Here is a 12,337-nt window from a genome sequence, read left to right as displayed (position 1 = left end):
ATATGATCGTTCAGCAGCAGAACCTGGAGAGAAGCAGCATGGCCCAGCAGAACGGCTATCAGAACTTGGTGGAGAACAACAGTTCTTACGGTTTACAGCAAAACACGGTCCTTGGCAGCGGAGCTGGTAATTCTTTCAATGTGCAGCCCAATAAACCTTACAGTGAAAGCATCAGCAGGCAAGCAATGATGTCTGGGGCAATGGACAATTCCTGTGGTGTGGCAGTTCAAGGGCAGAAGCTGAGAAGCAGCAGCATGCCAGTGAGTGGGAACCAGCAAGATTTCAGCCATCCCATGGCATCCAGTGATCAAGCCACCAGTATGGCAAATGGGATGCAGAACAGGAATGTGATGGAACAGGAATATTTGCAAAACCAACCAGTCGGAGATGGCATTCATTACCAGGGAGTCAGTCAATCTGGTCAAATGATGCTAGGGCAGGTTAGTCCTACCTCACAAAGCAGTCTGTATCAAGGGCCACAGAGTTGTCCGCTGGTGTCTCACACCATTGGCAGCCAGCCTTCAGGTTTGTTGGTGGCCAAAAGTTACCAGCCATGCTCTAATTACAGCAGCAACAGACGGCAAAATGTGTTGAGAAACAACCTGGCACAACAGCAAGGACATGTAAGTGATGGCAACCAGACGTACAGGGTAAACACCATTAAGATGGAGATGCAAGGTCAATCACAGCAGTTCTGCTCTAACGTGCAGAATTACTCTGGTCAGTTATATGACCAAACCACAGGATTTAGCCACCAAGCTATGAAAACAGGTTCCTTCTTCGGTTCGGAAGCTAACTGCCTGCTGCAGGGGACTGCGACTGCAAACTCATCGGAGCTTCTTTCCCCGGGGGCTAACCAAGTGTCAAGCACAGTTGACAGCATTGACAGCAACAGCCTAGAGGGTGTGCAGATTGATTTCGATGCTATCATAGATGATGGGGACCATGTCAGCTTAATTTCGGGAGCCCTGAGCCCAAGTATCATTCAGAATCTCTCCCGTAATTCCTCACGCCTCACCACTCCCCGAGCGTCTCTTACATTCCCAGCTATGCCCGTAAGCACAACCAACATGGCTATTGGGGACATGAGCTCTTTGTTGACCTCACTTGCAGAAGAAAGCAAGTTTCTTGCTGTTATGCAATAGACATCAAAAAAAAAAAAAAAGGCAACAAAAAACCCTTAGGAGATAACAGATGAAAAAAAGAGACTCATATTTTTTAGTTGTGTATGTATTTTAGCAATCTCATCTCACCTAAATGGGATGTGTTTCAAGTATATTCCTTTTATGGAATAAGGACTCTGAAAACCCTAAAGTGTTCTAGGGAGAAACTGTCTTCCATTTCAGTTTTGAATCAGTATTGCTACACCCATTCCTCCCCGCCTCTCTCTTTTCTCTCTCTCTCCCCCTTTTTGAATGTCTGTATGCTTCCTTTTTTTTTTAATTGTAAACCAATGTAAACGTGTGAAGTGCATGTTTTTGTTTTGTTTTGAGTTTGTTTTTTTTTTAAAGAAAGGTCTGATGAAATGATTTTTCAATTTTCTGTTACTCAAACTAGACCTTGTAGAATTATTGCAACTTTTCCCCCTAAACATATAGGCACAAAATAACCAGGCACAATGTGAAAGGAGCATACAGTGATGAAATCCTCTCTGTATGCATTGGATACATCACACTGAAGTGGACAACCAGTTTAGAAATGCACTGCCATGGTACCCCTAGGCTGTAGTTTCAGACTCATGGAGCACAAGAAATTAGGAGATTCAAGCAAATAAGAAATGTAAAACCATCAGCCCTTTGATCCCTAGCAAATGTTTAAGGTTCTTGTAAACACACACACAGATAGCTGTCACTGCCTTGCATAATGATACTGAGATTGTGTCATGTTTAATCCATTCCAGAGGAGGGAGGGAACCAGAAAGCTATTCTTAGTCCCATTCTCATCTTTTGTAGTATTTGGTACTCTTGTTTTTCAGCCTTCTTTTTTAAATGACTGGATAGTGAAATTATGGGCATGTTTGGTGATTTGGGTAGTCTATAATCCCTTCATTGCATGCCACATTTGTGGCGAGACGATCAGGGTCTTACGGAATATTTCATACAATGAAATAACAAAATTGCAGTATTCCATACTGGAGGCTTTTTTTTTTTAAATGCGAATTGTTAAGATGTAATTTGCTGAGTCACTGGTTCTTATTCGCAGTAACAGTTCCTCTGCCGGGAGAACGGTCTTGTACATCCCTTTTAGCACATACAGCTTCATGGATGGATCGTGTGTTTTAAAATAAGTAAATGCCCATTGACATAACGCAGAGTTATGGCTTCAAAAGCATCATGGTCATGGCATGTTAAAACAAGTAGAAAATGAACGGCTCGGTTCTCAGACTAGCCAAATAAATCAAAGTGATTGCAAGCAATCTGACAATCTTAAATGTTTTTCCACTATATCCCGGCTTTACAAAATTAAGACATTTAAACAGCCATTAAAAATAGCAAAGAAACAAGCAGAACAGCAAGTATGTCTGGTAACTAAACAAAACTCGAAAAGACCAGCCCAGCCTCTTTCTGTTGGTGACACCAATGTGCATTTCATTTCAAAGTGAACCAGTGAGTCAATGCCCAGGCTCAGTTACACCAGCAAAAACTGGAACTAATGCACTGTGGTCATGAAGCTACTCACTGATAGAGGTGAATGGCATTTGCTCCATAAGTACTGCCTCTTCCAACATGTTTTCTGCTGTGCTGGGCTCCATGACTGCACCCCTGAACACACAGGTGCTCCTGAGTAAACAGGAGAACAGTTAGAAGACCAGGGTTTGAGTTCAGCCACTCCTAGAAGCTGCATGCAAGTCCAGCCCTTGCAGACTTCACAGTTAAATCCGTATAGTGCATCCTATGGGATGTAAATGGTGCAGGCACTTACAGTCATGGATTTGATATCTGTAAGGAGCTGGTGTTAGAGTAGATGTACAATGAGAAGGGGGAGTGTGGTCAGTTTTGAAACACAGATAAACTTCAGCCCGGTCAAAATTGGGAATAGCACCAGAAAGTGATTTCAGCTAAAAGGCTGTTACACTCATTTTTTTTGACTGTAAAAATACCAGCTGATTCAGGGCATAGCATTTGAGGAATCTATAGGAATACCACCTCAGTGAAGTTGTTGGATAACATTGATCTATTAACAGCTGTTAGAATCAGAGGAAGATGCTGTAAGTCAGTAGGAAAACATCATAGGAATCCAGTGCTGGGGCCATATTTAGGCTTATCACAGCACGTACCAAGTGATTTGCACTGTTAGCTGGAATGTCAGAAATCAAGACAAATGTAAATATCCAACAGGTTTTATCATCGTCCAGCTCCTGTCTTTCTCCATATCTTTAGCAAGCATTTCTTCCCTCCTCTGTCTCATGCACGCACATTCCCCCATCCCGCTCCTTGCCCGTTCCCCTCCTGACCTCCCTGCCCATGACCACCAACTACCAGCCCTCCCGCAGCGGTCCCTGGGCTGCGTGGGGTATCGGGCATAGCTCACTGTGGCAAATGGTTGGTTTGCTGTTGCAACATGGCGAAGCTGCTCCCTGTTGCACGCTCATTGCCCAGAGGCAGCCCTGCAGAGACCCGCTGCCTGTACGTGGCCCTTGCCCCTGCCCTACTGCTGCCAGGGCGAGGAGGGATGCCTCCGGCTGGGCAGGTCACCGGGGGAAGGAGGGATGCTTTGGTGGGAATGCTGCGCTGTACATTGCAGTGCTATGGTATAGCTCATACCCCTACGCAGAAACGGCAGTGTATGCATGAGGAAAGGCTGTGCTGGACGTGTTTCAGATGGTTCTCGGTAACCAATTGCGGGCTGTTTATTAAGCCATCAATTACATGTTTATAAACAATTTCAACAGGGACGCTTATGACCAGCTTGGGAGTAGGTGGCTTGGGAGAGAAGCCTTTTATTGTTATAGAGCCAATACATTAAAAAAAAAAAAAGAAAAAAAAACAAGCTATTTTTTTAAACTCAATTTTCCAGTTCATAATTGTATTTGCTGGTCCAATTGAAGCTGGGAAGCTATTAACAGATGTGATCCATCAGAGCTTAGAAGGAGTCATTCATATTGCTCAAGGCTAAAAGGGACTATTTGAGTAGCTAATTTGCCTTCCTGGATTTGACAAACCTTTGTCACTCACTTACCCCTGTCTTGCGCCAACAATGTGTCTTGGTCGAAACCACATGCTCCAGAAAGGCATCTCGTTTTGATTTGACAATGTCAAAGAATCAGAGGCTCCACCATGTCCTTGGGGAGTTTGTGCAAATGGTGTATGATTTTCACCATTAGGCGTATGTGCCACTTATGTTCATGTGTCACTTGCCAGCATTTAGTATTTTCTCATGTTTTTCTGGTTTATGCTAAAGAGCCTGTTTTGGTACCTGTGGGGATAGCAATACATCGTAGCCCAGCTATCTTGGGTTTGGGGTTTGTTTTGATAAGGTAGACTGAGTGCTCTGAGCATGGCAGTGTTAGGCTGGACACCAGCTTTCACTTGTCAGCCGCCTTCTCAATGTGTGGCAGTCTGGGGAAAGTCCGGCCATCATTGCTCACATGTTTACTGGCACCCCTCTACTCCTGCTCTTCCAGTTACAGAGCCAAAGCTTGCTTTTGTGTATCTATCATCTGGCACATCAGCTGGCATTGCCATTGTAGCAGTTGGAAACCCACCGCTCACCCCAAAGTACTAGAAAATGCAAAAAATATTGTGAGTTTCCTGTTTTTAAAGCGTTGCAGCCTGAGTCTAAATCACCTTTTCTTCTAATGGCTCTGTGGGGGTTTTCCAGACCCATTACTGTCGGCCTTGGGTGCATCCGCCTCGCTCAGCCTGCGAGAAGCATGCGTATTTCTCCAGGTGTCTTTACTTTCCACAAAGTAGTGGGAGTCACCAGGGAGAGTTCATCCATCAGGTACACCCGGGTGGAGGAAAGGGTTTTTTCCAGAGCAGTCAGTGGGCTTCCAGAGGGGGTTTGCTGGTGAGTGCCACGGCCCCGTACATCCACATGGCAGATGTTGTCCCCTTGGAGAGTGGCCCCAAATGGTATGTACGTTAAGATGCTGGCTCGCTCGCTCACTTCCAGTCATTGCTTCCCCCTCACCCCTTGATGAAGCGGGCAGTTGGCTCGCCTCCGCCTGTTGCACAATGGCTCGTCCTTCTGAACAGCAGTGTTTATATTCCCGCAATGTATGTGCCTTATTTTGTGTTGATCCTGTAAAAGAGAGGGACCAAGATGTATTGCCAAATTTTCCCGATGAGGCTGTACTCACCATTCAGCTAATAGCACATACCACTGTTAATAGTGTCCGAAACGTCTTGTAAACCTCTGGTATTCATGTGTTATTGTCCTTGGATTGGTGGAATGTCTCCTATGGAACAGTTACTGTTGTCAGTCCTGCAGATGTGTAAGATAAAAATGTGTTCATTCTTTTTTCACCTTTTTTTTAGTTTTTTTTTAATAAAGCTTGTAATCCTTTTTTTTTAAAAAAAAATGTGTAAATACATTTATGTACGGTAGGAATAGTGTTCAGCTGTAACAGGCCTTAGTGGTCTTCATTTGATAAACCTGCAGTTATGATCTGATGTTTCTCGAGCCTTAGGTTGATCTGAAGGGTCTGTAGCACTATGTACATATAAACTGTACTTCTGCTTTCAGAACCACTTAGCTCTTTTGTAACAAAGAAAAAAAAATGTTTCTTACAATGTCAATAAAAACACAAAAGCCTTTGTACTTAAGTTCTTAGCTTTCAGCTTCTAAAATATCTCCTTGGGGGAGGGAGTAATTTTTTCATTCGGCTGGAGAGCCTGGTTGCAATCAGCGTGTGCATCGCTTCCACTCATGGTCGCTCACTTTTCTGTTTCTGCTTCTCAGCCGATTGCTTCATTTCATTCACATTTAAAAAACCGACGGGGAAGCAACACAGGGCGTTCACCTTCCCTTTAAAGAAGAATGGCTGGGGGGTGCCGGGAGGAGAAATAAATGAAACTGCAGTGTCACACAGATCAAATGTTTGAAAGGAGGGGAGAAACCCACCTGGTTAACTCTGCTGCAAGAGCAGGCGTTCAGAGGTCAAAGCCAAGCTGCGCTGGACTCTGGGCTGTTACATGGGGCCTGTGTTTTCATACCTTACTCACCAGGGGCCTCTTGCAATGGCTTGGCCACCCACAAAGAAGCACGGGAAGGGGAAGAGAAGCTCCTCTGGCTGGGTTAGTCTGTACTGTCCACTCTGGTGGGTTCTTGCGTGGTCTGCAGAAGAACTAGATGCAGTCTTCTTCAAAGCCAGGATTTTGGACATAGCGAGTGTTGCTGTTGAGTGTAGCAGTCATGTGGGTGATGTCGAGTTAGTTGGGGCAAATCGTAAAGGAGAAGTCGTAGCGCTGCTTGGTTTTAATGTGACTGAGCCATTCTCATTTCAAGAGCTTTTGGTTTAGTTGCTCGTACCTTGGCAAGACCCAGACCACTCGTTTGAGCTGTTGGTGCTCAGCATCTGCCTTACTCCTTCCTCAGCCAAAACAGTTGAGCCATTTCTGAGACCAAGGCAACTAACCTTACTTTTTTTTGCCTATGTTAACTTCTCACTTTTTTTCTGTTGGTTTGCCCTTTTTTTTTTCTGTCCAACCTTCAGCCCGTATTAAGCTTTTGTCATTTAGCACAAAGCTTAAGGTATGGGAAGGACGAAGGGTGGAAGGGAGAGGTGTAGCTTGCCCAGCTGAGAAGCCCTTGAGGCAGGAGAGGCCTGGGAGCAGTCTGGTAGTGGTGAAGGAGACAGCAGCAGGACAGGGTGCTTGATGGTGGCCATACTGACTTATCTCATGTGCTGCAACCCAAAGTCCTCCCAGAGCCTGGCAATGTTCCAGCATCAGCATACTGAGGGATGGCAGTGGCTTCTGCCTGGCTTCCTCCACCAACAGGAGGTCAGAGGCAGGGATGGGGCAAACTTTGGACAAAGACATACTGCAGCAGTGGGGAAATGAGCAGGCCTATGGGGTTGCAGGGCTGTCAGTAGCAGGATCCATGCTGACCATCGAGCACGTCTGTCGGGGGTCTAGAGGTGAATGCAGCACTTCTGACCCTACCAGCAGCCCCTTGCTGCTAGTGGGAGACAAGGGACTCCCGCTTCTGAAACACTAAAACGCAGTAAAGACGTGTACATGCATGCATGGGTGCAGAGCGTCATGCTAAACCAGTGCCGGTAGCATTGCACACCTCCAATAAGGAAGCCCACGCAACTGGACTGCCAGCCCCTCTCCATGCTCCTTGCACCATGGTATCACGCCGCTACCTTTAACCATCCTCATGCATGCTCATTTTTTAGTTGTATCTATCTCCTCCACCAGCCGGATCTACATGAAGATGGTTGTCAAGAGGGCAGGAGATGCCATGGGGACCCCTGTCCCTTCATCACCATAGCTGTTTGCTGTGTTGAGGGTGCAGATGAAGACGCTGCCAGGCAGTGCGAGGTCAGGCGCAGCGTTTGCAGAGGTGAGCTCTGCCAGGGGAAGGGCTGAGGCATTTTTCTGGCCACCAGCCTGACTTGGGATTGGGCCAACGAAGACCTGCGTGGTCAAAGCTGCAGCTGAGGGCAGGAGGACCTGCGTTTCCATGTGATAAAGTAATGCCAAGTCCTCAGAAAAACAAGAAATAGGGCAGTCATGGTTTGTATCGTCCAAAATTAGCGGATGCTGTTGACCTTTAGTCTGTGCGTTAGTGCCAAGGCTGTAAATTAATTAATTGAATTCATTAAATTGGTTTCTTACTTCAGAGAACTGCAGTTTGCAAAGCCTGAAAAAATACAACAGGAGATATACAGCACTGATCAGCGAGGCAGGAAAAAAAAACACCCCTCAGCCCCTGCCCTATCCCAAACAGGTGATGTGACGTTAATACACCCAAACACCAAACACAAAAATCACCAGTAATGCTGAGGCCAGACCTGTTGGGGTCAGGGATGAAGCAGGGAGCCACGGGAGAAGAGCCGGTGGTGTGGGCCCAAGGTGCTGATGGAGTTACTGGGCTGGCTGGGTGATGGCACCGTTGGACAGCCCAATGTCATTTTTTTTGTTTCCCAATTTTTGTGGGCTCGACTGTGCAATCTTCATACTGTTTTTTTCAAAGGGAGTGTAATGGGAAGGCAACAGCTTGTTCTCTGCAGGCTGAAACACAAGCTATTTGTGTGAGGAACACAGCTTTGTTACGTGATTAGTGCAATGGGAGCCCCTAGGCACCACTTCCCAGTACAAACAACTAATATTAATAACTCATGCTAAAATTGCCTGCTATTTAATAACCTGGGCCTCTTTCCACCCTGAGAAGCACAGAACCACTTTGTGTTTCCACCCCTCGTGTTTCCACTGTCTCCTCCTGTTTTCCCTTGCTGGCTTCACACTGGCCCAGGCCATTTCCCAGGCAAAAAGGAGCGGGTTTGGGCAAGGAAGAAGGAAAAAACGATGTTGTCATTTAATGGGGATGCCTGCACCCTCCGTCTGCCTGCATGCATACCTCCTTGCCTGCCCCCCTAGCAGGGTACAGCCCCTGCATCGTGCTGCAAGGCTGCATGTAGCTGCCATGTCTTGCAGTCTTGGTCCCTTGTTTCACTCGTGTCCCGAGGATGGAGTGACCTATTTCATGCCTCGCTGGGGAAGCAGCCGCCCTCCCTCCGAGCTGCCCTGGCTGGCCGAGACGTGATAGACCAACACTATTACTCATGGGTGGGAGGCCCACGTGAGTCACGCTTCCCTTCGCAGCCACGCGCGGGGTGGCTGCAGCAGGCGAGCGAGGAGCGAGCGGGCTCGACAGTATCTCCCTGCCTGGCTCGGCACGGCCAAGCATGGCGGCTGCACAGTTGGGCCCAGGCGGGAGCAAGAAGTAGTGGGTAGATCAGATGGTGATGAACCGTAAACAGGATTGTTTCCCAGGGGCTGGCTGAGCTGCTCCAGCCTTTGCCAGCAGCGCTAGGATGGCTGTCAGGTCTGCGAGGCGGTCTCTAAGCCACCCTGCTCTACAGAAAAACATTACTAATGTTCCCACGACCGGAGCAAGACAGAAGAGACAAATAACTTGGACAGCAACATGAAACAGTGGCAAAAATCTGGAAGACAGAGGAGGAGAGAGAAAAAAAATAAGAGGGTGGAAAGCTTTATAATGACTGAAAAGAGTCCCAGATGGATACGAACTGAGAAAAGGCCAGAGACAGAAATAGTAGCACTAATTAGGCGAGCTCAACGACCCCACTCCTGCTGTACCTGAGCATCCTCCACTGTCCTCAGAGCCCTGGCGCTGCCAGCCCCATGCTAGCGAGAGGGAGTGGGAGCAGGGAGCTGCTTGGACCTGGATGCACAGAAGTACTTAAGTTCCTATAGCAACCCTTAGTGAAAAGCCCAAAGCAAAGGCACCTATAGGGCTGGGCAGAGAAAGGGTTGTGCCTCCAGGCAGCATACTCTGAGGGAGGACTGTGGGAGTCATGTGTGCTTCCCCCTTCCTGAGCATCCATCCCGCTGCACCTTTGCTGCTGGAAGACTTCCCATTTCCATGACATGAGGTGCCAGCCCTCCCAGGCCATAGGGAAAACTCAATTTGCCTATCTTGCCTTTGGGCAGTTTTGCTTTGAAGACCTACAGCACGTCCCACAGTGCCAAAGGGTCATGGCAATGTTTTCACTGGCTAAATTCTCTTATCCGCCTAAAAGGCTGTTGCTGGGAAAGGGCAGATATGTCTCATTCCTGGCATTGCTGACCACTTCAGCCCCCAGCCAATCTGGTCTCCGTTGATTTCAGTAAACTCCTTCAAGTTTGGCTGTGGGAGTCCACAGCCATGGCATTGCCAGAATTTGGCTTTTGGGCTGGAGCTTCAAAAAAAAAAAAAAAAAAAGAACAGAGACATCCCCGTTGCCAATAGTCCTGCTGCGGAAGCTGAACTTGAGCTCTCACCACAGGGTTACAGAGGTAAAAGGGGCTAAAAAAAATGGCTCATACCTTGTGTGAAAGCAATGATCAGGCACTGAACCCTCAGACTTGCGGAGCTCAGTGGCAAAAAGGTACCTCTCAGCAGCTCCCCAAGAGATGTTGTGGCTGTACATCAGGCTTTTGCTTGCCCAAGCTGGAAGCCTCCTCACCTGCTCAGTGTACCTCACATTCATCTCTACCCGGTGGCACAGCATCAGCGGGAGGAGGTCCCAGTGCCTACAGTGAGGCTGGGGGCTGGGGCAGCAGAAGATGGAGGTCTGCATTGGCAAACGCTGTGCCGCAGCGTGTGTGGGGATGGGGGCCGGTTTCCTCCCACCAACAGTAGATATCAAAGTTCTCCTTTGCAGCCATGTAGGGAGAAGCATCATGGCTGGTCCCCCAGCGCTGCCCTCTCCTCTTCACATCACCCTCGGAGCAGGCCAGCTCCTGCTGCTGACCCAGCTGGCAAGTGCTCTCCTTCGGGCACCCTTACTGGGGATGCACCATGCCACGCTTGTTTCTTTCATTGCCGAACTGAAAGAATTTGCGTCACTTTGAAGTCCGCAGTGCAGTGTCCCAGCCCCTGCCCACCATGTGGCCCCGCTGCAGGCTGGCACAGCGTGAGCGAGCCTGATGGCACAGCTCCTACACCTGCCCCGTGTCCGGTCCTTTCCTTGCCTTGGGTGCCTCTCCCTGCCCTTTCCTCCTCTTCTCAAGGCTGGGCTGTGGCACAGGGGAAAACCAAAAATATTGCATGCTATTTTTTCCTCTTCTTGGCTGGTCCCTTGGAGATTGCTGCTGTTTTCTCCCAATTACAGTAAAAGCTTGAAGCTGTGCAAAGGCTAGCCACACTATTAGGGAGGCAGCAATGCCTTTCTTAGCTCTGTGGAGTGCAGTCTTGAACCACTATAGCACTTTTTACTTACCTTTGTGCCCTGAAACAGCTTGGGTTTCAGTCGGCTCTTCACCTGAGCTCTGCTTGGCATGGGCAGCCGGAAAGTGCGTGGCTCCAGTTTAGCTGGAGTGTCAGCGGAGAAAGAGAGGGCTGGAGCATCAGCCAGCAAAATGCAACGGGGAATCCTCCTCCACCCAGCAACCTTTCTGCTGATGCTGAAGCCAGGGCCTCTTCTGAGATGTGAGATGTCCACTTTAACCAGGATCTGTGATTGCAGTCTTTGCATCTTCTGTTTCAAACATGGCTGGGATCTGGGGTTGCCTGCTGCAGGCTTGGCTCAGCCTTCAGCAGCTCCCATGGTTTCAGCAGCTTGTGTGCAAGCTTCACTTGGAAGCACTGGTGCAAAGGGCCCCATTTTGTAAAAAGCTCAGGAGATTACAAAATCCCCTTGGACTTTTCATTGTGGAGGAGCTGCTGGTCACAAACAAAATCTACAGTCCTGAAGTAACGTAAATGTAGTAAATGCTTTGATTTATCCAATTAAATATGAGCACTGCTGAACTCGATCCTCCTCTCTTTGTGCATTTTCTCAAAGTATTTTCCTTCAGGAGAGCAGGCTGCAGAGTGACAGGCTGTCTTTTCTCCTGTCCTACACCAGGTGATAAGTTTTATGTCCACATCATCCTGAAAACTTGAGGGTTTCCATCAGTTTTGGATGCAAATTTCCTTGCTTTAAGAGAGACATGAATGGGCATATGGAAGTCAGCCCATGCCTGGCTGGCCTTGTGCAAAATTTAAAAATGGAGAGCCTCAAAACCCCAAATGCTCTTCCCAGTGTGCCCTAGATAATGGCATTGCTTAGATTTGCTGGTGCCACTGTGGTGTGTTTGCTGAGCATGAGTATTTGGTCAGACTCTTTTTGCTGGTAAGTGCCGGTCCACTGCAATGAAAACATCAGATTTAGAAGAAGAAAAACAAAGCAAAAAGACAGCATTTAGTCATTTTAGAGCCACCGCATGCACTCAGCAAAAATGGGGCCAACCCAGTTGCAAATCGGGGCTGTCCTTGAAGGCTGCAGGCATGTATGGCCTCCTCAGGGCTGTGGCAGCTGGCCTCCGGGGCCAGCTCTTCCTCTTCTGCCCAGGGAACATTTTGTGATTTTTTGCAATACAGGAGGGCTCCAAAGAGCACATCTGAGGCCCCCGGGAGGTGAACACCACAGCTGCCTCACCACTGCTGGTGCTGGCATAGCTGGGCCTTGGCTCCTGCCTTTGGGTCCCTGCCCAGGTAGCGCAGCCAGGGCAGGGAACTGACCCGTTCTACCCTGCTCCCGGGGCTGGAAAACCCCGCTCCAGCTTGGGTCAGGGGAGGAATGAAGGGAAAACCTTCCTGAAAGGCAAACAAGTGGCAAAAGAGAAACGAAGAGCCAGTTGCCTCCCAGGAAAATCCCTTGGCTGCCGCGCGGGTG

General features: G+C 48.2%; 1 protein-coding gene across 1 annotated transcript in view; it reads left to right on the top strand.

The window, feature by feature from the left end:
* The window catches only part of GLI3 (GLI family zinc finger 3), a 72,519-nt gene extending 71,374 nt beyond the window's left edge, over positions 1-1,145 (top strand). Inside the window, 1 exon segment of the mRNA XM_010285535.1 lies at positions 1-1,145. This exon segment is cut by the window's left edge and continues 19 nt beyond it. Within this exon segment, the coding sequence (XP_010283837.1) occupies positions 1-1,145 (1,145 nt within the window).
* Positions 1,146-12,337: the final 11,192 nt, after the last annotated feature.

This window comes from Phaethon lepturus, unplaced genomic scaffold, assembly GCF_000687285.1.
Source record: "Phaethon lepturus isolate BGI_N335 unplaced genomic scaffold, ASM68728v1 scaffold9170, whole genome shotgun sequence".
Lineage (NCBI taxonomy): Eukaryota > Metazoa > Chordata > Aves > Phaethontiformes > Phaethontidae > Phaethon > Phaethon lepturus.
The sequence above is the reverse complement of the archived record's forward strand: the minus strand, read 5'-3'. Positions and strand labels throughout refer to the sequence as shown.